General features: G+C 41.8%; 1 protein-coding gene and 2 non-coding genes across 9 annotated transcripts; all 3 read left to right on the top strand.

Annotated features, from left to right (window-relative positions):
- The first annotated feature begins 1,316 nt into the window (after window positions 1-1,316).
- eif4g1a (eukaryotic translation initiation factor 4 gamma, 1a) lies at window positions 1,317-23,417 on the top strand. 7 transcript variants are annotated; one of them, XM_036004885.1, is made up of 33 exons: window positions 1,317-1,759; window positions 3,640-3,766; window positions 3,858-3,944; window positions 4,244-4,276; window positions 6,023-6,043; window positions 6,420-6,599; window positions 7,708-7,807; window positions 8,767-8,877; window positions 10,667-10,860; window positions 11,074-11,166; window positions 12,700-12,775; window positions 12,872-13,765; window positions 13,854-13,942; window positions 14,132-14,312; window positions 14,412-14,545; window positions 14,827-14,946; window positions 15,371-15,760; window positions 15,976-16,122; window positions 16,245-16,481; window positions 17,048-17,152; window positions 17,383-17,679; window positions 17,971-18,088; window positions 18,172-18,274; window positions 18,460-18,797; window positions 18,902-19,023; window positions 19,173-19,345; window positions 19,503-19,628; window positions 20,076-20,157; window positions 20,337-20,435; window positions 20,812-20,955; window positions 21,091-21,172; window positions 21,439-21,579; window positions 22,004-23,417. In XM_036004885.1, exons 2-33 carry the CDS (start codon window positions 3,692-3,694, stop codon window positions 22,183-22,185), a joined length of 5,274 nt encoding a protein of 1,757 aa, XP_035860778.1. In that variant the 5' UTR covers window positions 1,317-1,759; window positions 3,640-3,691; the 3' UTR covers window positions 22,186-23,417. The 7 variants fall into 7 exon arrangements, with proteins under 7 accessions (XP_035860778.1, XP_035860780.1, XP_035860779.1 ...); XM_036004887.1 differs by having other exon boundaries at window positions 10,667-10,818; window positions 22,004-22,185; XM_036004886.1 differs by lacking the exon at window positions 6,023-6,043 and having other exon boundaries at window positions 22,004-22,185.
- Window positions 15,798-15,857, top strand: LOC116046255. The gene has a single exon (XR_004104082.1). It is a non-coding gene; the product is annotated as a small nucleolar RNA SNORD66 (small nucleolar RNA).
- Window positions 16,868-16,944, top strand: LOC116046254. Its single transcript, XR_004104081.1, has one exon. It is a non-coding gene; the product is annotated as a small nucleolar RNA SNORD66 (small nucleolar RNA).
- Window positions 23,418-24,744: the final 1,327 nt, after the last annotated feature.

Below are 24,744 nucleotides of genomic sequence, written 5' to 3'. Positions count from 1 at the left end.
AAAGGAACAATATTATCAAATTTGCTTCCAATGGCAAAAACAGTCTGGAACAATCGCTGTGTTGATTGGCTATAATGTAACTGTACAACACCCCTAGAGTATAAAAGGACTTGTACAAAAAGTGCATGGACTTGATTAACTGAGGTAAATTATCATGATAAGATATGCACTACAAAATATCTTACTACTAAATAATCACCAAAACAATGATCAGTTAATGTCATAATTTTACCTATAAGGGAAGTCATTTTTCCATTCCAGCAGCCATGTCAGTCAGTCTGCACCTTCAGCTGCATTTCCACAGATTTCAGAAAGGAATGAATAAATACATATATAAATCGTATTAGAGGGGGGAGGGGAGGCATTCATGTCAAAACTTGTGGCCAAACTTTGCAAGCTTTGAGGCCCCAGGGTAAAAATTAATAACTTAATAACTTAAGGCCCTTATTAACCGCCTGTTTTTTGGCAATGAAACCTATTTCAACTCAAATTTATTTAGAAATGTGCCCCTCCACAAATTATGCAGACTGTGCAGGTAATAATACAGGACACAACATAATGCCTTTATCATTTCAGCTGATGTTATGTTTTAGCAATATTTGTATTAGTAATATATGGTAGTAGTAGTAGTAGTAGTAGTAGTAGTATTAATAGTATATATAAAATGTATCATCAACTTTTGATAATCAATTAATGTCATCAAGTAATTTTTTAAGTAAAAACCAGGAGTGGGATTGTTCCAGCTTCTCAGATGTGGGGATTTGCGGTTTTTCTAGACATATGTGATGGTTAACTTATTATCTGTGACTTATGTTATACTGTTTTTTACATCCATATTAATATTTTGCACACCCTGCACAAAACCGTACTGCCTTAAAACAGTTGTCTTTTACATACTTTTATTGTAATATTTCTATTCCATATTTTATGTTCTTAACTGTAGCAGTTTGCTCTATTGTTTTTTCCATTTTCATATGTTTATTGTATGCACCAAACACACCAAGGCAAATTCCATGCAAGTGAAAACTTACTTTGGCAATAAATCGTATTCTGATTCTGATTATTTAATGTTTGTTAGAACTACAAGTAGTATTCATTCGTAATACTTAATATTGGACTACTGTGTAGGCCCAGTACAACTACAGACTTTGTGAAATTCTGTAGTAGTACTTAAATTCCTGACATGAATATATTGTGTTTGTTTCAGCTAAGTATTAGCTAGATTATTGTGAGGCGACGGTTAATGAATTGAGCTGAGCTCCTGTATCACATGACCAAGGAAACGGCATCAAAATTTAATTTTCCCGGAAGTTACCCATGCGACTTGGAGGCGCACCGGCTCCATAGACCAGAAACATCGCATTATGGCCTCGCTCTGAGCCTACTGATGCGACAGTTGTGTACATACCTAACCGGCAATCCGTCACCATCGACGCCTTGATCATGGACCTCCGGTCCAGAGGCTTTTTTCGGGGCCATCGGAGTTGTCAATAGTACTCCCTAAGTACTATATTATTTGATTTTGAGCACTGTCACTTTTGCACGCCCGGGGATTTAAACCGAAGTGACAGTAGTAGCACTCATCCCCATCTGCCGGTCAGCTAGCTAGCTCGCTAAGTCAATAGCCAAGAAGGGCATCACTTTTCTTTTGGAGTAAAGGACAAGGAAACTGCAACACCACTACTTTTATTAACAGAAGACTGATCAGAGGCCGATTCCCCGAGTTACCATCTTACAACATATTCACTATTGATTCCTGGTAAGAATAAAACCAATTGACGGTGCTATCGCTAGCTTGGAGTACACCCGAGCTTAGCTTCATTTTTGTCAAAGGCACACAGGCTAGCTAGCTAATGTTAGCTGGTTGAGGCCCTGCCGGCTGTCAGTCCTCACACTAGGATAGCTATCCTACGATTCTTTCCCAGAATTCGAAAACGGATGAAACCAAATTAATTTGAATGTTTTAAAGGTGGCTAAAAGGTAGGTACCCAATCTTGAGACATTATTTAGAGCTGCGTAGTTAACTTAAGTGACAGCCAGGGTCCCTTGCTCTCGTGGCTAAGCTTAATTTGGTGTTAACGTTACCGTTATCATTGAGGCTTCGTAAGGTTAGCCCTAACGCTACTGGGGCATGGTTTAAAAACGACGTTTCACTGTGTTTAACAGCTAACTTCTCTATAATAACTGTTTGTTTGAAACTCTGATATTATTTGTCTTGTTGGCACACTATTAGCTCAAGTTTAATGTCAGGTTGATGGTCTCATTTGCTCGCTGGGCCTGTAATTAAATACACTTCGTAGGGCAGGGCTAAACCGATAACCAGCGTTAGCTGAACTGTAACCTAATCAGTGTCAAGTCTTGCAACATTATTGCGAGGACCGGCTTATTTGCTCTTCTCGAGTTTTGATTAGTCATATTGTACATCAGCACAGTAAAACTATCACACTGAGCTCTGTGTTCTTTAAGGTTAAATGTGGACTCTACGTTCAGCCACGTAGCGTAACTAGGCAAAGACCTCTATGATAGTGGGACACGTAACGTTAGCTGGCTGATTGCTAACGATTTAACCTGCTTCGGCCGGGAATGCTGCCTTGTTAGCGGGCCAGTAAAATGTCCTTTCACACTATAACTTAGCTAAGACACAATGGGAATCGTTTCCTAGACTACCTGTCATATTTACTGATTGTTCATAAGACTGGTAGCCATCTCTACTAACAGAACCATATGGTAGCTCTGTACATTGATGCCCTGTTAAAAGAAGCATGGCATTAGCTAGCAGCTAACGGTAGTTCCTGTGTCAGCAGGTGGATGGTGGATGACACGTCTGCTAGTAGTATTCATCAGATTTTATTAATCCAGTATGACTGAGCTATTCCAGCACCTATACGATCATTTATCTTCGTGAGAAAACTGCAGTCAGTTTTTAAACGGATATTGACGTTATTTGAGTGGACTATTTGCACATGTAGCTAGCACAACCAGGGGGCATTGAAGCCACTGTTAACACAGTAAACGAACTTTGACCTGAGGTATCCATTTTCTTAAATTCACTCAAAACGAAACAGTCTAACTGATTTGGTGGCAGGCATGTATGAATTGAAGTAGATCTCCAAGCCATTACAAGTAATCCTATTAGCTATTTGTGGTTTAACTCAGTCATGGTCAGTTTTTTCTTTTTTTTTTACAGTAAAGTCCCCTTTTTAGAATTGATTAAATAGTGCCATGACCCCTTTTCTACTCAAACAACAGACAGTTTTGGGTGGAGGTTAAAACAAATGAGTTCATTGTTATCTGATTTGAACAATGCATCTGCAGATTATTTTAACACTAATTGTCCATAAGACTGCATGCATGAGACAATATGCAAGTGAATAACATTGTGGGAGGTGGTGGTGGTGTTATCATAGGCAAAACCACAGACCACACCCTCACTGCTTGGCTTGATGATGCCACGCTAAAGGTTCATGTCTTCTCTTCATACAGTGTTAAGTGATATTTAACCTGTATGACTGCAATTGTCATATGTAGAGATCAACTTTGAGCTGAAAGTGATTTCCTCTCAATACCTTTGTTTAACACTTGGTTAATTCTTAATTGTTCATCTTTTTTTGTATTCCTTGCTCCTCCTCTTTTCCACAGAAAGGCTGGCAACACACAGCCACCCTAATGCAGAACCATAAAAGAACGTGAAATGAACAAACCACCACAGCCTATAACGGGACCCACTTCTGTCCCAAATCCTGCCCCATCCCCTGGATTGACACAGGTGAGAGAAATGGACCTTTTAGAATTTAAGTTGTTTTTGGTAGATTCAAGTTTGGTAACATGTATTTTCCCCCCCATCCTCTCATCTCAAGGCCGCCTACGGTCCTGGACAGCCCCCTTCTCTTGTTTTTGCCACCCCTCCACCTCCACAAATGAACTCTGCACCTCAGCCAAGACAGGTATTGTTCACAGCATGTTTTCTTTTTTTTTCTGCTAAGGTTTTTGCATTCAGTGTCTAAGTATGTGATATTTTGCCTTGTATGGGCACCCTCCCTTTCCTGCTCTTTCACAAAGACTTCTGACACGGCTTCTTCTGCTACAAGGCTTTGGCTAAGTGTGTGTGTGTGTGTGTGTGTGTGTGTGTGTGTGTGTGTGTGTGTGTGTGTGTGTGTGTGTGTGTGTGTGTGTGGGCCTATTTGCCATGTTTCTCCTTAAATGTCAATCTTGACTTCTTTCCTCTCTTCTGCTGTCCTCCCAGTTTGCTGCAGGCCCCCGTACTTTACACCAACAGGTACTAACACTCCTCACTTTTCCTTACATCCCCACTGTCTCTTTAGTGTAATACATGCTTTCAGTTTCACTGGTTGGAGAATTAAAGTGTTTATTAGATGAGTTAACTGAGGTCCAGTTAAATTGAGGTTTATATCTCATTCTAGAAATGCATAATTCTCTGTAGGAAGTTGTGCCATTTTTTGATAACACTTTATTTGAATGGGTGTGTATAAGACTGACATGACACCTGTCATGAACATGGTACACTTTCTAATGGCCGGTTACGTTAGCAACAAGTAAAGTTATCTGTCCAAAACTCTGTAAATATTAATGTCAAACTGGCCTTATACCATTTATGACATCTCTATGACAAGTCCAAATAGTACTACTTTACTTAAGGTCAAGGGAGTTATTTATGTCACCGTTATAAAAGCATTCGACAGTGTAATACAATTTTATGACAAGTCCAAATTGTTTTACTTTACTTGAGGTCAAGGAAAATATTCATGACACAATTATAATGGTCTCATGACAGCCAATGTCAAAACCTACCACATATGGCAGTTTAATGTAATGTTAACACATAAAGCTAAATAGTTTCTTTAAGTTTGATAATTAGGCCTGCTATGACACATTTATTGCAGGTTATGTCGTCTAGGTTAATGTCAAGTTTATCATAACACAGACATTGTTGTCTTTGTTAATGTCAAGTTGTCATACCAGATATCTCAAACGATGTGAACTTTGCATTAAAAGTGTCATAATTTACCAAATGAGCTAGACTGGGTAAACCCAGCCCGATCTGCCAGCGATTTGATTTCGCCCTGCAGCTCGGGCTGGAAACCTGTACGTTTATCTATCCTGCTTCCGTTACAAATTTGCGGGAACCAATCACAAACTGGCTTATCCACCTGGCGCGTCACTGGCGGGTTTAACATGACGACGATAGAGAAGCGAAGGCAAGCAGCTTTTTGTTTACATTCAATATGACGGCCACCGGAGCGCAGCAACCCTGCTGTTTTAAAAGATTTCAAAGGACCGGCTTTCGCTCTGCCTCGCTCTGCAAAGTACGTCACCCGGATCGTTGGTCTGATTGGTTGAAGGACTATCCAATTGCGTACAGTCATTTGAACTATGCCCGTTGATCACGCCTCTTGTGCAGTAGAAAATACAGAGCAGACTCCCCAGACTAATGTTCAATCTTAAAAGATTGAGCTTGGTCTGGTGATAGCCAGACTACAAATGACCCTTAATGACAACATTCTGAAAGATTTGTAAAGACTCCTTTATGTTCATGACAGGTGTCATGTCAGTCTTATGCACACCCTGTGAAATAAAGTTTTTATTTTTTTGTTGCTGGGTCACAATGTTTTAATAGCAGAATTCTCCCAGGCCTCATTATTCTTTGTACATCGTGCACCTGCACATAACAGTTTAATATTTAGTGAATTGATTTTAGTACCTGCAGCATTCTAACATTGTTTCATTGCTCGCATGCACCTGCAGCCCTTAAAGTGATTCTTTAATCCACTCAAACCTGGGACCCGCAGGACTTCAGGGGATCTTACTTTTATGCAGACCTGTACAGAGTTGCATGTGGTTGTTTGAGCTTACTGTTCATGGCAGAGAGATATTTTGCTGCTGCCTCTCATACTCTTCCTTCTTGCACCTTGTAATCTCAACCTTCCACATTGTCTCTTGTCCTCATTTCCACCTTAATCTCACTCCCTCTCTTGCTCTCTGCTCATGTGTTGCGCGGCTGAAGGGTGGATACAGAGCATTACAGGTAACAGCTTTTCTCTTCGTCCCTCTCCCCCCTCCTAACTTTGGCTAAGCGCAGTGTAGCAGGGAGACATGCCATTCAGTACAATTTAGACTCAGTGTAACCCAAGAATGAACTTGCTGTACACATTGGCAGTTGTTGTGAATGCTTCCAGCTGAGGTTAGGTGTGTGTGTGTGTGTGTGTGTGTGTGTGTGTGTGTGTGTGTGTGTGCGCGCGCGCGCGCGCGTGTGTGTGTGTGTGTGCGCGTGTGCGTGTGTGTGCTCTAACACAGGTTAGGGCCACCATAGTAAAGACACTAAATGCACACAAAGAGCAAAATATTTGCTTGTGATACACTCTTCATCCTTCTTTCCTTGTTCTCCCTTATCTGTTCTCTAGAGTTACTATCAAAACCGACCAGCCATGGCCACCAGTGCTCCAAGGGTACAGACGAGTAGTGGCCCACGACCTGTCGGACCCACTCAAGTCTACCCGCACGGCTCACAGATGATGATGATTTCCCAGCAGCAGCTGTCTTTTGCTGGCTCCCCTCAGGGCTACTTTATCCCCCCTGGACAGGTTGGTTCAAATTAGCAATCATCCATTTGTTAAAATGACACACATATTAGCGGTCGACCTAACAACTGTAGATGTTCTCTTTTGAATAGGAGAGAGTATCTATTCCTACAGAGTGAGCATAAACTAAAACTGTTTAGGAACCCAGTTTAACCTACTGGAGTTTCTGACAGCTCATTTAGCTTGTTTTGCTGCCACAGAGAAATACAATTTTTGGCAAGTGAAAATAAGTTGAGAGCATTTTCTAACGAAACAGACTGAGGACCGACTCCCTTGTGAAGCAGCCTAGAATTACCAGTGTCACAGACTGTCATAATGGGAAACATGCTAACTGCCAGAGAAAATCATTCCGTCTGCTTCCAAGAGCCTGACAGGAGAGTTGGACAAGCTACACAAATGTGCGAGTTTCTGTATACCAAAAACGGGTAATATGGCCAATTTTTGCTTCTGCGTTAAATTGACCCCGTGGGTACGTGCGTAGGTACGTGCGTAGGTACGTGGAGATACCGACCCTACGCCGGACCCTACGCCGGACCCTACGCCGGACCCTACGGCATAGCCTGACGTGCACCTCTTAAAAAAACGTAACTACTGTACACGTAGCTCGGCCGTGGCTTGGTAGCGCTGTATTTTCCCCAAACTCATTTCCGTGTTCTCCTGCTCCATAAACGACATGAAATCAAAGAGAGGGTTAACTTTTCCTGCTACCGATTTCCAACCGTGGTCAGAAAGCACAGGGGAGACGCTTTGTTTCTCTCACTATGACTCTGGAGTCGGTACTCACTCTGGAGTCGGTACTCGCTCCGAAGCTAATCCCTGTCACTCTCTCATTCCCCCTACCACACACTCCCCACAACAAACACACATGCCAGCCATGCTATTCTCTTAAAGAGATCGACACACACACACACCAACGCACAAGTATAAACTTCAGGCCACTTACGTAGACTATGGCGAAACCTCTGCGTGGAGCCTGCGCAGAACCATAAATCAGACTTTAGAAAAAGGGTCTGATCTTTTTACTGTTGAGATGGCAGGGATTGATCTGATGCTCTCCCAACTTAATTGTTCCATCTATTGTTGTCTCTGACCCTTTATTTTGTCTCTGCAGTACCGGGCCCCATATATGCCTCCTACTCAGCAGTATCCTGTGACCAGCGGTACAGCAGGCTTCTATCCGGGAACTAGCCCTGCTGAATACCCTGCTTATGGTAAGGGTTTTTGACCAAAACCAACAACAACCAAGCACAACTATTAACATAGAGGATTATCAGTTAAAGGGGATGAAATCTCAAACAACAGAACTCCTCACTTAACACATTTAAAGTATAAGCATGTAGTTTTAGTCCATATCCATTTGCGCACCTCTTTGCCCATAAGGCATTGCTGGGTTTGTCGTGGTTGTGCTTGGCTGGTTGGTGTGTTTAATGTCTTTCTGGGTCAAAACACTGTTGTATGAGGTGAACCGCCAGTTGCATGTGGTCTGGCTTGATTCTGCTTTGGCCTGTGTTCTTTCTATCTGCAGTCTCACCGGACACTGCCTTACAGGTTCCATGAAATGGCTTTGAGACAAGAATTTTGTTCTTTTGCTGGATGCATGTCCATATAAACATGCTGTTGGGATGGGATTTAATGTTAAGATGGCTCTAATTTGAATATTAATGAGAGTTCAAAAGTATCCAGGACAAAGCCTCTAAAATGCAAGGCAAACATTTGGAGTATTGCCGCAACCACTGCACTTGAAAAAACAATTCTGGAAATGCCACCCCAAACACACTTCTTGTGTGACTTGTGTTCCTGCTGCAAATACTCATTTGCTGAACAACACATTTTTTCTTAAATGTGAGGCATTGTGTGGGTAAAACTAAAACCTATATAAACCGATTACATTGGCTCACATTGAAACGGTAAGCAGAACTTAAAGTAAGAAATTTATGATTTTTATTTAAAGATATGAAGAAAAATAAACAGTTGACGTAAGAATAAGATGCAGCCAGGAACACAAGGCACTATATACATTAAAGCCGTTCATTTCATGGGACCTTTTTAACACCCTGCTTCCTCTGGATCCTCTCATTAACTCATTCTGCATCTGTCTCTTGCCCTCTCTCCTTCTTTCCTCCCTCTCCCGTCCCTCACTCCCTTCCTCTTGTTTGCTGCGTTGGTTCAGAGCCCTCTCTTGCTGCGAGGGAGAGGCGGGGTGGTGGGGGGAGAGGGGGCGGGCGAGAGAACGGCCGTCTCTCTCTCCACGGTGCTCCTCTCACCTCCCAGCGCTACCCTGGTGAGTAGTGTGTGTGCTTGTGTGTTGGTCAGCAGGCTTTAGTGGCAAAAATCTCTGGCACTTCCTGTCGCTGATAGCATTGGAGATGTATTTTTATTTTTTGGTAACACCCACGTTTACTATTATATGCAAATGGGATACAAAGTGAATGTCACATACATAAAAAAAAATCATTCCACTATAAGTATTTTTGATTAAAATGGTGATGCCTTACCAAAATAAATAATGGCATTTGGTATTTTTGTTTTACTCAATGATGATGATGATACCACAAGAAAGTACACCTTCATTCATACATGTCAGTGCAGTATAGGTTAAATCAGGTTGTAGATAGGAGTGATCAATATAGTTGCCAATTATATAAAGGTTATAATCTAAACAATTCTAAACTGTTTAACAAAACCACACATACTGGGCTCGGCTGGGCTGTTATCAGTTGCTCTAACAATATCCTTCAACTTTGTGGAAGGGGCAAAAAAGCACTCGCCCTTGAAATCAAGCCCACCCTAATTTACTGCTGAGGACGAGCAGTCCGCCTACACAGGGCTGATGGTGAGCTAAAAAGTCTGCCTGCAGTGTGCCGCTCGGTTGCCAGGCTGCAGATTTCTTGCTAGCTGGGCCAAAATTCCACTTTTAACAAAGTGATATGCTTCAGAATTTCTTATTTCATGTGATGACAATGAAAGAAATTGTGGATTGCGGATTGCAAGTGCCTTGATTTGTAATTGTAAGCTTGCAAGTAATGTTGGCTGTGTTCATTTACTGCACAGGAATGTTAACATGCTATTCCGTCCGACCTTCACAGCCTGAATGTGAAGGGTATTATTTCAAAAGCCTGTCTCATAACCAGTGGTGTGAATCTTCACTGGTCTCACGATTCGATTAAGATTATCCTGTCAACGTTTCAAATCGATTCAATGTCACGATGCATCACAACGCGTCACCTCCTCAATATTATTATATATTGCTACACATGGTTTTAATCAACAAATTCAAGCAGTCTGAGTCAACAAGTAGGCAATAATCGATTATGGTCCGTCACTGCATTGATGCAGAATCGTCTAGGTCCGCAACGCGATGCATCCATGCAATGATTAATTTCAACACCCCTATTTCATACTAGTGGTTTTGAGATTGAATAACTTTAACATTCACACAGGCTGTCTGTAACATCTGTGGTTTCTATTTATTTTAGTGCAACCCTGCCAGCACAGTAATGGCTAGAGATGATGTGTGATGGTTTACTTTGAGTGCACAGTGGCACAGATGGACAGTAACCGACTATTGTCACAGCCTAACACAGTGTCGCCAACTTGGCGACTTTCTTGCTAGTATCAGCAATTTTTCGGACCCTCTTAGTGACTTTATTTCTAAAACTGATTGCAAAACACGTTAACCAGCCTGCAGATTAGCCTATATGTATATAATACTGTATGCACATTATATTTTGCTTTGATCTTGACCCACACACCTCATATAGGCTCTGTGTGAATTCTTGTTTTTGTGTTCCTACAGGAATCTCCTGTAGTTTCATCAGCTCCTATTGCAAGTTATTGCAAGATGTGTTTTTTTTATTTTTTTTATTTTGTGCTAAGGTCTTTATATGAATAGGGTCCACACCCACAAACAGCGTTGCTAGGTTTTCATGTTTGGTCATAACTACGGGATAAAAATCTTGTGACTCCCGGATGGACTTTTGTTTTAGTGTGAAGCTTCGTCTTTCGAGCGAGTATTGTTTTCTTTTCGTTAATGTTTTTGTTGTTGTTTTTGTTTCATTTGACTGTTTCAGCAGGAGCATACTATCCAGCTCAGCCGCAGTACTCTCAGTCTGTCCAGCCGGCACCGGTCATGATCAACCCCGCCCAGCAACAGCAACAAGCCCCGCCTCCTCAGCAACCACCCGCACAGTCACAAGGGCCACCAAAGAGGGAACGCAAACCGGTAGTGTGTCACAACAAAAGGGCAGCGCGCCTCTTGTCTGAGGTCAAAAAAAAAAATTGAATGGACAGAAAGTGTATTGTCTGTTCAATGTGGAACTTTCCCTTTTACCTAAAAATAACAATAGCATTTATCATGATGGGTGACAGCTGTAGATCAGTAGTGACAGCATCGTTGCATACCGTCTGTATTTTTATGTTCTAAACAGGATAAGTGTTTTGTGGAAACCTAACCAATATTGACCCTGTCTGCTTATAGATAAGGATACGAGACCCCAACCAGGGAGGGCGCGATATCACAGAGGAGATCATGTCAGGTGGAAGGTCCACCACCACACCGACTCCTCCACAGGTAAGAAGCATTTTGGGAAAACCAGTTTTTATTGACTCATTTAAACTCTGATCTGAAGCAAGCATGGTTGTGTTTATGGTTAAAGACAGAATTCATTCTTTGATTTTAAGTCTTGAAAAATAATGACACGTTTTTAATCTGTGATTAGGATTTAGTTTTTCTTATTTTAGAAATCTAAATTGTTTTCAGCTATTCTGTGCTGGCTTAAGGTACCGTCTGTGTGGAAAATAAAGTGAAGGTAGACCGTTCTATTTGTGAAACTATCTACAGTGGTAGTTGGCTTCTTTTACAATATAGTATTTTTTTTCCAAAAATGTATTATTTACAGTTTAATGTCTTACGATTTAATTGCACATAAGAACATAACTGATTTTAAAAAAAAAAAAAAAAAAACCTACAGCTTGAGCAGATCATTACTGTACTGAAGGAAAACACATTTTCTTTACACACCAGCTCTCCACTTATTTCATTTTCATAGGGGATTGCATGTTTACACATCTCTGTGCTAACATGTTATTATCAGCACAGTACAAATATTGCAGAGAGTTTCACAGAACAAACTTTTGCCAAAGCAAATGCACTGATGTTTTGAGCTGTTCTATTTTCAGGCTAGTTTTTTAAGAAGTACATTGAGTTGCCAGCTGGGTTGGTAAAAAAATTTGAAACACTATTACTACACTATAAAATGCAATACAATACACAGGACACACTACAGTCTTAAAGCGTAACTCTCGCCAAAATGCAACCTAGGGTCTTTTTGTGAATGTACCCGAGTCAAACCTTCGTTTAAAAGCATATTTAGGACGGAAGCGCCACTTTTAAATGGGAGTGCTAGGGGCACTTTTATGCTAGCCTCAAAATAGCTATTTTTAAAACACTAAGAAGGCTCGACACAACATGAAACTTTGCTCGAAGTATCACCAGGGGCTCTACACCTTAACTACACCGGTGCACAAGGGATATACTAAATCTGTGGCTACTTGTTTTGATATCGACTCGTTTTGACTGCCGAGGTGGTAACGGCCGGAAACAACAAGGGCTACTGTGAGTTGTTCAAAACCTTTCTTTTTAGTAAACTCTGGGTACACAAACAATGTTGTCAATGCTGGAGTTCATGTGTTGAGCCCCTGGTGATACTTGGAGCAAAGTTTCATGTTGTGTCGAGCCTTCTTAGTGTTTTAAAAATAGCTATTTTGAGGCTAGCATAAAAGTGCCCCTATTACTCCCATTCAAAAGGCCATTTGACCGAAAAACAAAAATACGGTACATCTTAAAAGTGGTGCTTCTGTCCTAAATATGCTTTTAAACGAAAGTTTGACTCAGGTACATTCACAAAAAGACCCTAGGTTGCATTTTGGCGAAAGTTACGCTTTAAAGAAGACCATAGAGCTTAATCAACACGTCTTTGACGCAGTCTCAACTAAAAATGAAAATTATTTCATAAAGATTGCATCATAAAATGGTTGTACATTTGTGTATTTCCATTGCAATCATCAGAGCTTAAAAACACTTAATACTGTTTTGTGACTGTAGGCCTCCGCAGCAGATGGAAGTCCTGCACAGACCAATGGTGAAGTTACACAGCCTGCCACTACAGTGACGAGAAGAGGTGAGTACATTTTCTTGTTTTGGTTTACATAAAAAATGCAAGATGGCTGTATTCCAGATTTTCCTTATTGTGATTATTTCATGTTTCACTGCCCAGATGAAAACACTGAGCCCTCTGCTAGTGCTGAAACCCCACCACCTCTTGCCATAGCAAATACAGAGCCTGTGGTGGAGGCTAAACAGGAAATGGACAACCAGATGACACCGCCTGCTGAGTTAGCCGTACAATCTGTAGCCCCTACAGCCGCTGCAGAGGTGACATCCCCATTGATAAAGGACCTGCAGTCTCCCCCTTCCCTCCCTGCAGCAACAGCAGCATCTACTACTACAGTTCCTCCTGAGGCAGAAAATAAAGTTGATACTAAAGTTGGTGACACCGTAGACGCTCCTGTTGGCCCTTCTGCATCATTAGCAGCACAAGAGGCGCCTGTCAAAATGGAAGAACCACAGGCTGCCCCATCTCCAGCTGAGAAGGTACCAGAAAAGGAAGAAAAGAAAGCAGAGGAATTGCAGAAATTGGAAAATAAGGAGCAAGTGGCCAGTGCTAAGTTTGAGCCTGCAGTTGAGGTTCCTGCAACAGTTACCCCTGTTGAAGAGGCAAAAGAAGAAACGGCTACAAAGACAGAAACTAAAGTCGCTACGCCTCCACCCTCTGCACAGGAACCTTCTGCTCCACAAACCCAGAACGCCACCCAGAGCCCCGCCCCTAAACCCGAACCCACACCGGCTGAAGCAGCAGAGCCTCTTCTCTCCAACGGCCTTCCTCAGGACACTGAGGAACTGTCTGAGGATGTGGCATTTTCAGACACTACACGCCTTGACAAGCCTGATGCTTCTCAATCTCAGGAATCCACACCTGTGGCTAAAACGGCAATGCCTGCCCAGGAGGAGGAGGAGGAGGAGAAAGAGAAAGGGGAAGAAAGGAAGGAGAAAAGTGAGGATGCCCCTCCTGCCCCTGTTAGCTGCCCTACAGAGGAACCTACTATGCAAGGTAGGGTGGAGTTAAATCTGGCTCGCATTTATGATTGCCGCATGTGTTGTGCTCAATTTTAATGTCAACACATGTCATTTTCTTGAAGCTGCAACGTCTGTGCCAAAGAAGAGGAAGAACATGAAGGAGTTCAACAAGAAAGAGGCAATTGGAGACCTCCTGGATGCCTTCACAGAGGTTAGTGCCAGGCCAGATGAAAACAAAGATCGAAGTTAACACGAGGTCATCATGGTGTTTAAGTGTCTCAGCAGTTTCAGCTGTATCAATAATATTTTTGAGGATGTTTAGTTTTAAAACACTGCATTCTGTGACTAACTGGGCTATCATAATACTTTTTAATCTCTGTGTTTTTTTTTTTTTCCGCAGGAGCAAGAAGCCAAGCCTGCTCCTGAACCCTCGTCCACTCAGGCCGACCCTGTCCCTGTTGCTCCACCTGAACCTCCAGCTGAGGTTGTAGATGAGACCTGGGAGGAGAGAGAAGACAAGCAAAATGCAGAACCTAAAGTTACATCTGAGCCAACTGAGCAGAAATACCAGTACAAAGAAGGTAGGTTGACTCGACTAGATTCTCTAGAAATTGTGTGTGTGTGTGTGTGTGTGTGTGTGTGTGTGTGTGTGTTTTTAACATTTCTCGTACATCTTTTAGAAAAATGGAAACCGATAGACCCAGAAGACAAGAAGCGGTACGACAGGGAGTTCCTCCTGGGCTTCCAGTTTATCAGCGCCAGTATGCACAAACCCGATGGCCTGCCTATCATCAGTGATGTGGTCCTGGACAAGGTAGGGGATGTTTTACATAATTCTCCTGTGGAATGTCTTTCATGTGTGAGATTAATGACAAATGAGGGGATATTGAAATAGAAGCTGCATGAAAGTAAAAAAAAAAAAAAAAAAAGAAAGTATTTTACTTAACTTTTGACCTCATTAGCATAACTATTTTTTTTAATATATCATGTTTATTATTATTATTATTATTATTATAGAGAATTAGGAAACTTGACGTCCATCTTGTCAGTGTTTTGTATGGACTAAGGTTGTTTTTCCTTTTACTCTAACTTCAGGCGAACAAGACTCCAATGCGGCCTGCTGACCCAGCTCGAATGATAAATGTGGGTCCTGATTTTACTCCCTCGTATTTGGGAAACCTTGGGAGCAGATCGGTGGGAGGACCACGAGGCCCGGTGAGTGAATGTTACCTGAATAGCCCAGGGGATGACTGAAGTAACAATAAAATGAATAAAGATAACCTGGGGATAAAGAACCCGGGAAACTAAAGTATATGGACAAACAAGGAATTTATTAACGTATAAAGTACACACATGGACGTTGGCGTAATGGCCCACTGGAACTGTCCGTAGCTCTCTCCAGCTCCTTTATACTCCCAGCCCTGATTACTTATTGAAATAAGCTACACTCAATCACTTACTGCAGCTGCAAGGCTGGCAGGTACCTAGAGAGACCCAAGAGAGAGCAGACACAAACACCACAGCACGCAACAGTGACTTTGTCTCTTCTCTTTCTTTGGTGATTTTAACCATAATTCGATGTATTTATTTTTTTGATCATGGTTTCTTTTCTAAAATGCATCCCTTCCCCTCCTTTTAGCCACCTGGGCCACGTCGCTCCCAGCAGGGCCAGAGGAAAGAGCCCAGGAAAATAATCAGCAGCATGTCCCTCGGCGACGACGTGCAGCTCAACAAGGCTGAGAAGGCCTGGAAGCCCACGGTAAAGAAGTCCACTCGAACCCGCGCCGCGGAGGAAGTCGAAGATGACGATCCTGAACAGGCCAAGACTCAAGAGCTGTTCAAGCGTCTGCGCAGTATCCTCAACAAGTTGACCCCTCAGAAGTTTCAGGAGCTGATGAAACAAGTGACAGAGCTGACGATAGACACAGAGGAGAGGCTGAAGGGAACGATTGATCTCATCTTTGAGAAAGCCATCTCAGAGCCCAACTTCTCTGTGGCCTATGCCAACATGTGCCGCTGCCTTTTGGGGGTAGGTCGTGTGATTTTTATCAGGGTCTTATAATTTGCTTCAATGATGACTTCTGTTTTGTGCCACGTGTCTGGGCCACTGAATGTTCATAATAAAGGACACTTTAATCACTGTTCATTTTAACTTTTATAATCATGCTTTAGGCCATATAATTATATCTGAGATGATGTATATTCATTAAAAATGTTTAATTGTACTCTGTTTTCCTCCTTCAGTTGAAAGTCCCCATCCCTGACAAGCCAGGACTCTTTGTGAACTTCCGCAAACTGCTGCTCAACCGCTGCCAGAAAGAGTTTGAGAAGGACCAGGATGATGATGAAATCTTTGAGAAAAAGCAAAAAGAAATAGAGGCTGCCAAAGAAGTAAGAAATGTGATCCTTTACCCGCACTGTCGCAACCACCACAGGTTTTGTTGTTTACTTAGACTAAACTGATCATATTACCCCAGCACTAAGCACAAACTCCTACTTGTATCTGCCCTCAGGGAGAGGAGTGTGAGCGCTTGAAGGTGGAGCTGCAGGATTTCAAAGACAAGGCTCGCCGCCGTTCAATGGGTAACATAAAGTTCATTGGCGAGCTCTTCAAGCTGAAGATGCTGACAGAGGCCATCATGCACGACTGCGTAGTGAAACTACTGAAGAATCATGATGAAGAGTCTCTGGAGTGTCTCTGCAGGCTGTTCTCCACAATTGGCAAAGACCTGGACTTTGAGAAGGCCAAGGTAAATAAAGCATGGACACAATAGGGGTGACCCCGAATTGTCGACTATTTGATGATTTGATCAAAGGACCGTTGAATTGTCGCAGCGGTGGAAAATGTGGTCATACAAAAAACAAAGTATCGTTCCATTCGGTCAATATGGGGGTGTTGAATGTCAGATTTTACATAGAATTGCTTGCTTTCTCCCAATAAATCATGATATACTGTATAGCCTATTTTGGAATTCGAGCAGAGCACTAAATATATTTTTTTTAATTAAAAAAAAAAAAAAAAACATGATTGGAATATCAGTCGACTATAGGCAAGGTTTAACCATTGCCATTTGGCTATGTAAATTCTTAGTCGGGGACACCCCTAGAAAACCTAAGTATTTACACATTCAACCGTCTCCGGTGATGACTTTTATTTTTGTGCCACGTGTCTGGGCCACTGATTGTTAGTGATGGGATTGAGGAACTGAGGAGACAGTTCTCTACGTATAAATCAGTCTCAATTCTTTATTCATAATGAGGTTGTTGTTTTGTAGCCATGACTCATAAAAAAATTTTTTTTCTGTGTCCCTGTTAGCCTCGTATGGATCAGTATTTCAACCAGATGGACAAGATCATCAAAGAGAGAAAGACCTCATCCAGAATCCGCTTCATGCTACAAGACGTCTTGGACCTCAGAAAGGTAAATATTTCTTCATCCATAACCGGAGCCGAAAATAATAATAAATAAGCATTTATGGTGGTGAGTAATGCTAAGAAGTATTCCTGAATGAGCAGACTCGTTTTAAACGGTGTGTGACGTATTCCACAGGGATTAGGAGTCGCGTGGGAACCATGAATGAAGACATTAATGACAGGTGTTGGAACAGTTACAGACCGTTTTTATAACTATCTTTCATCCTTGGTCTACAGAGTGGGTGGGTGCCTCGTAGAGGAGACCAGGGTCCTAAAACAATCGACCAGATCCACAAGGAGGCAGAGATGGAGGAGCACAGGGAACAGATCAAAGTTCAGCAGCAGCTCCTGTCCAAGAAGGAGGGAGGAGGAGGAGAAAGAGGAGGCGGCAGGATGGGAGGGAACATGGGGGGCCGTGGCTCTCACACACCAGGAGGTGGCCGGACTAGCCAGCCTCAGGATGAGGGATGGAACACTGTGCCCATTTCCAAGAACAGACCCATCGACACCACTCGCCTTAGCAAGATCACAAAGGTAATGTCCAAGTCTAACACAGAAGTTGTCACTAAATTGACTGTATACAATTTGTAGCTTCAGGTTTTCATTCAGTTTAACTTGACAGTATAGTCAAATAAAGTGTTTAAAGTCCTGAGTCTTGAAGTGTGTTTTGGGTGCACCGCAAGAAATCGCCCCAGTCTTGCACTTATTCTGCTAAATCACGAGCCTTTAGAATGAAACAAAATAAATATTTGACCTGATGATTTGGGACTGGTGTAAATGTTTATTTAACTTGTTTGTAATTGTTACTTTTGTGTTCACCGTCAGCCTGGTTCTCTGGACTTCAACAATCAACTGTTGGCTCCAGGGGGAAAAGGCATGTGGGGTAGTTGGGGCAAAGGCAGCAGTGGAGGAACTGGAGCAAAACCAGCAAGCGGAGAGCCAGGTATAACATATTCTTCAAAAAGACAGTGTGGTTTTAAGATGTTTTAGTGGTTGGAGTGTTAATCTATCCTTTTCCACTTTAAGATTCTGGTCGTCCAGCTACCAGCACCCTCAACCGCTTCTCAGCCCTGCAACAGTCTGGTTCGTTGTTGTCTTCAACTGACTCTGATCGCAGAGCTCCTCCGAGGTATTTAGCAGCTGCAGATATTTTCTCACCAAGTGAAATGTCTTGTCCTCGTACTTTGCTCCTATTGTTTTCTTTATCTCCTTCACTGAATAAATGGCCTGTATAGCAACCAGTTTAATATCAGATCAGATTTGATGGCACATTATGATAAATGTGGACCTTTTTGTTTCACTTACAACCTTTAGGTCAAGCTCAAGCCGCGAGCGTGGTGGCGACAGAGACAGGGGTGATCGCGACAGGGATCGGTTTGACCGATTCGATCGCAGCGAGGGACGGGAGGGTCGTGACGACAGGAGCACCCGGAACCAAATTACCAAGAGAAGTTTCAGCAGAGAGTCTCAGGAGCGCGGCGGGAGGGCCGGAGACCTCCGGGCCTCGACTGAGCCGGTGCGCCGCGTGGCCAGCATGACCGACAATAGGGACAGAGGAAGCAGGGACCGAGGAAGTCGGGATAGAGGAAGTCGGGATAGAGGAAGCAGAGACAGAGGAAGCCAGGACAGGGCCCCAAGCAAAGATCTCCCAGGTAAAAAACCCACTGAGCAAAAGTGATGATTTGAAATGGATATAATGGTAGAAAAATGTCCTGAAGGAAAAGCTGTGAGCTATTTAACTCATTTTTCTCTGCAGTTAAGCGTGAGAGTGCCCCCACTCCTCCTCCTCCTCTCCCAAAACCTGCCTTGAGTGAAGAGGAGTTGGAGAAGAAGTCGAACGCCATTATAGAAGAATACCTCCACATTAATGACTTGAAGGTACAAACGTGACGCCATGTAAACTTGCATGCAACAAAGTGCATTTCCTTAAATGTACGCATATTGTCTGGCTTTACCAGCAAATGCTTGGAATATGAAACCACTTTGATGGCCAACATCTTGTGTGTCTTCTTCTTCTGCTGCCGTAGGAGGCGTTGCAGTGTGTGACGGAACTCAACAGCGCCTCACTGCTCTATGTGTTTGTGCGGAACGGCGTGGAGTCGACGCTTGAGCGCAGCACCATTGCTAGAGCACACATGGGCCTGTTGCTGCACCAACTTGTAAAGGCAGATTTATTGCCCACAGCGCAGTACTACAAAGGGTGAGCTTTAACAGGAAAAACACCACACTGTGTTTCCGATGTCTGTAAAGTGCATCCTTGTTTACTCTTGATGGACTGATTTATGCAAAATAAACTAACGAATGTGCGTGTGTGTGTTAAAATGAGATTGAGTGCTTTGTGCTTTTTGGGACTGTAGGCTAGAAGAGACCCTGGAGGCTGCGGAAGACACGGCCATAGATATACCTCACATCTGGCTCTACCTGGCTGAACTCATTACCCCCATGCTCCATGAGGGAGGCATCCCTATGGGACAGCTCTTCAGGTGAGCTACAGTGCTGGAAGTCAGCAAACATAATTAAATCAAATAATTCTTAAGCAAGCCTAGTTCCTGTGGATTGAGATCTGTCAGCAACTGCTACCTTTGACCCAGCAACATTTGTAGGGTGTAGGCAGTGCTCTGGCCCTAAACATGCGTCACAATAATACATATTGTACACATGCAGTTCAAAAACATCAAATCTGAGTCAGTGGGATAACAGGGACACCATTGTCAGCTTCTCACAAATATTTGAGGTGTCTGTAGTTACTCTTGTCTATCATTCCCTTTCTTCACATTTCCTTTTCACAACAATCAACGTACTTTTTTTTTTTTTTAAACCCTAATTATAACTGATTTTACTAATTATGGTAATAAATAAAACGACTGAATAATAATTTAGTTAAAAGCAAATGGAATGAATAACTCAGTGTATGTGTGTTGCATCTTCAGGGAGATCTCAAAGCCTCTTGTGCCTCTGGGGCAGGCTGGCGTGCTTCTGGTACAGATCCTCAAGTTGCTCTGCAAAGAAATGGTACGTCCTACATAAATCCCCAAAACCCCATTCCTTCTGTCCTTCTGTCTATATTGAGTGCAACCTTTAATATTGTTTCATTACACCTTGTTGTACATTAACATCTTAATACTTTGTGCCGTTTGACAGTTTAGACTCACTGGATTTAATTTTTTTTTTTTTTTTCTTCTCCCCATCAGACCCCTAAGAAGGTTGGGGCCATGTGGACTGAGGGTGGGCTCAATTGGAGTGATTTCTTGCCCGAGGATGAAGACGTCAACAAGTTTGTCACCGATCAGGTCTGTAGGCTACAGTAGTACAAGACAGTGAAACACAGTTTTTTCAATGTAGTTTGGTGGAGGCACGGGGAAATAACAAAGAGAGATTGTAAGCTCTCATTCAGAGAAGGCACACGAAATGAAAGACCTTCATACAATCTCATAGAAAACAGAAACATAATATATGTCTTGATTGTTTATCATTTAGAAATAAAGATATTTAATTGCAGCAAATTGACACCAATGCAGACCTAATGCCAATACCTACATACCCCTCATGTCATGTGTTGTGTTTTGGTCATTCACATTTAAGAAAAATTAAAGAATTAAAAGCAAAATAATTAAAAGTTAATCACTTACAAGAGAATCTTCAATTATCTTTGTTTATGTAATTTAGAAAGTGGAGTTCACCACAGGAGAGGAGATGGAGTCAAAGGACGTGGATGAGAAGAAGGTCCTCACTGGAGCGGAGCTCAGCAAACAGCTGGACAGACTCCTCCAGGACAAGGCCAACAACCAGCGCATCAGAGACTGGGTTGAGGTGGGTGAAATGTACTTCTGATGTAGCTCATGTTTTACTTCAGACTTGAGTATCCCATGCAGGTTTTAAAGTTGTATGAGTCATTTGTTTCCTCTGTTGAACAGTTTTTTTGTGGGGTTTTTTTTCTTTCCCCAGGCTAACTTGGACGAGCAGCAAACTGCTTCCAACCAGTTCGTACGAGCATTGATGACATCAGTGTGTCAGTCTGCAATCATATGTAAGTATATAGCTGTAAGGGCTCTCTGTTTTGGGCTAAAATTATCCTTTCTCTTTGTCTGTTCGTCTTTTCACCTCACAGCGGCGGCATTAATTCTCCGTGTTGAAAATGTTTCAGTATTACTGAGATATCGATGTTCTGTGATGATGAATTGTAGAAACGCAAATTGCAATATGTGATTAATTTTGCAACCCTTTTTAGAGTAAACATTTTCATGGCCTACAAGAAGTTTTATCTCAATGAATGAGTTTGTTTCTTCTTCTCAGGTGACAACCCGTACAGGGTGGACGCACTGCAGATCGGTCAGAGGGCCAGTCTGCTGCAGAGATACCTGTCTGATGAGCAGAAGGAGCTGCAGGCCCTCTACGCCCTCCAGGCTCTGATGGTGCACATGGAGCAACCAGCGAGTGAGTAGTATTCTACTTGTAGAGGGCCAGCAGTAAGGTGCTGGGGCTAAATGTACAGGGGTGGACAAAAAAACAAATACCTTTTCATACCGTTGCCCTGTAACAAATTCTGAAGTTGGTGGAGCATATACCGTTTGGGTTATGCCTGTTATTAATGTTAATTCAATATGCAAATAGGGCCATTATTGAGACCATAGCTTGAGACAGATGTAACGCCGAGCCTGATGACACAAAATGATGATTCATATGTGAAATCTCACTTTACTCCTCACTATAGAGTAAACTACTAGTGTTTGTGCTCATTCCTATGTTAAGTTTAGATTAGTAGGTGGGAAAGTGACATCAGAGAGAGGAAAATAAGTGTTTTTTTTAAAAAAAAAAAAAGAAAATTGACTTTATTGACCTCTGTATCCTGTCTCTTCAGACCTGCTGCGCATGTTCTTCGACGCCTTGTACGACGAGGACGTTATTAAAGAGGATGCCTTCTACAAATGGGAAACCAGCAAAGACCCTGCGGAGCAAACAGGCAAAGGTGTGGCCTTGAAATCAGTCACCGCTTTCTTCACCTGGCTCCGCGAGGCCGAGGAGGAGTCTGACAAGGAATAAAAGACTGAACTGAAAGCTGCCGCCCACCTCTGGCAGGGTGGGGGCTTTGCAGAGAGTCATGGACAATATTGCCAGAGAGGCAGACTCAAATCAATCCTCAATGAGGATAAATCTTTATTATTTTTTTTTTTTTTTCTTTTCTTTGAGGGATGGACTCAGAAAACAATCATTTCTCTCTACCCTTCCTCTCTTGCTTCCTCATTATTTCCCCCACCTGCTTGTCACAGCAAGTGTCCTCATCAAATAAACTTGAAAACTGATTCAGCAGGATTGCTTGTTAACGAGGTGTGAAGTATCCCACGACTACGAAACTCTTTTTCTCACAATAATGCAAACCAACAGGCTGCTTTTTTTATGGTTCTAGAAAATTCTAATGCCTAAAATCCTATCTGATCTGCAAGATGAACCGCAGGGCGTGTGGTGTAGTGGGTTCCCTAAAACGTGGGTATCGTCATGCCATAATGTGTGTTCAATCCAAACTCGGCTTTTATGTCTTTTGTCCCTTACTGGCGTGTGCAGCATGACTGAAGTGTGTTTCTATTAATGATACAGTGGACGAAACTTCGATAGACAAATGTACATGAACTAATCTTAATTTGATGAATGGAGTTTTTAATGCAAAGGTTGTGTATTTTCTCTTCCTGTTTCCCATGATGAACTTAGAGGACAGAAACATGGACTGGTGTTGACCTTTGACTACTAGGGGGTGGTCTTAATGCTTCCTTTAAGCCATCCTCTCCCATCCCCAGTAGTAAACCACACTGACTCTTCATCTTTACCTCTTCTATACCTAAACCTGAGCTGTCGTAGAGGACACTTAATGACCCAATCACCGTTAAAACTTGAAATCTACAGAAAATTGACTTGATGGAAATATATACAGTTAAAACAACACAGAAATGATCTGAAAGCCTTTTCTACTGTAAGTGGAAACTTATTTCAGGAGCATTCTGTAAATATATAATAATTAAAAAAAAAAACAATGTTTTTCAGTTTATTTTTCAGAAACGAGAAATTGCTGATGTAATTGCAGTGTATCCAACAGAAACAGCAGTTGTCCAGATGCAGAGAGGTGCTTTAGATAATCCATTGATTATTAGTTGTATTGGAATTTTGTAAATATTTTTTTTTTTTTGCTTTCTTTATTTAAGAAATTATTGCTTCTTTTGCATCGGAAACTAGACAGATGAGGTCACGGAACATTGCAAATAAAGGACTTATTAAGTTGCTGAGTAGAGTTTTGCGTAAGTCTGGCTGAAACATGTCCCTGGGGATTTTCTGGTGGTGTGTGGTTATGGTTGGTTGCATAGAGACGCTCCAAATCGACTGAACTTACTAAGGGGACTGGTTATCAGCCATGATGTCACTGAATAGTCAAGGTCATAAAAAAATGAAATGTTTCCGTTGTACGTTTAATTCAGTCATCGACTCAATGCAACCCAGGTCTCATGTTACATTTACATTAAAATAATTCTAATTCGTTACATGCAGTGAAGTAGAGATTTTGAATTGGAAACAAAAATATAAAAATATTCTTGGATGCATTCCATATGTACGAGATATTCCATATAGCCTACAATATACAATGATCCTGGAAATCCTCACAGAAGGTAGAACCAGAAAATGTTTAGCATTTTTTCTAAATTACTTTTAACATTTTATATAGTGTATTGATTAATCAGCTCATCATTTCAGCATTAATAATGAAGCTGGTGCTCCAGATACAATCCGCACTGTTATGTTAGGAATATGTTAAATTAGTTTGTGGTATTTCAGTGAAACATTATTTAGCAATATGCTCCATGTAAATGAAAGATCTTGAAATTATATTTCTGTTTTATGGCTTAAAGGGTAACACTTTAGTTCAATGTTTTGTAAGACATAATTGTAAGCAGAACATTTTAATATTTAGGGTTATATTTGTCAATGATAACTCCACCTGTGCAGCATTCATAGCGATACTTGTGCATAAACACATAATGAATGACAATATAGTAAAACAGTTGTAATCATAAAATGTGTTTACTTAAGAGAAGTTATAATTGTTGAAAATACTGCTGGCTGCATAAATACTTTAATATGTCCTTTTATCTGCTGCTTAAACCAACATTCTAGTGTGTTATAAACAATTTTTTAAGTGTGTATATATATATATATATATATATATATATATATATAAAAATCACAAGCAACAACGTGGGACTTGTTGGTAATCGAGCCTTGGGTTAAATGCGTTTTGTTGTATTTTCAAATTCTCAAAGTCTCTTGTTGCGGGCTGTAGCTATAACTGGACAAATAAGGTCAAATTGACATGATGGCAGTCTTTTTTTTAATCATAATTCTTTTTAGATCTTTCCAGCGTTTTCTTGATATCAGAATGCAGTAGGCTACATTTTCGCACATGAACCACATGTCCTGTTGAGTATGTTTACCAAATGACTGCGGATGTGCGCTGTAAAGTAGGCCTGTATTTTTATAGAACGACAGGTGAAAAACAGCTGCAGTGTATTTCGGGGCCAAAGCTGCAGGTTAGGCTACTGTATCTTGGCTGCACGGGGA

Source organism: Sander lucioperca, chromosome 9 (assembly GCF_008315115.2).
Source record: "Sander lucioperca isolate FBNREF2018 chromosome 9, SLUC_FBN_1.2, whole genome shotgun sequence".
Classification (NCBI taxonomy): domain Eukaryota; kingdom Metazoa; phylum Chordata; class Actinopteri; order Perciformes; family Percidae; genus Sander; species Sander lucioperca.
This window is presented reverse-complemented; position numbering and strand designations above follow the sequence as displayed.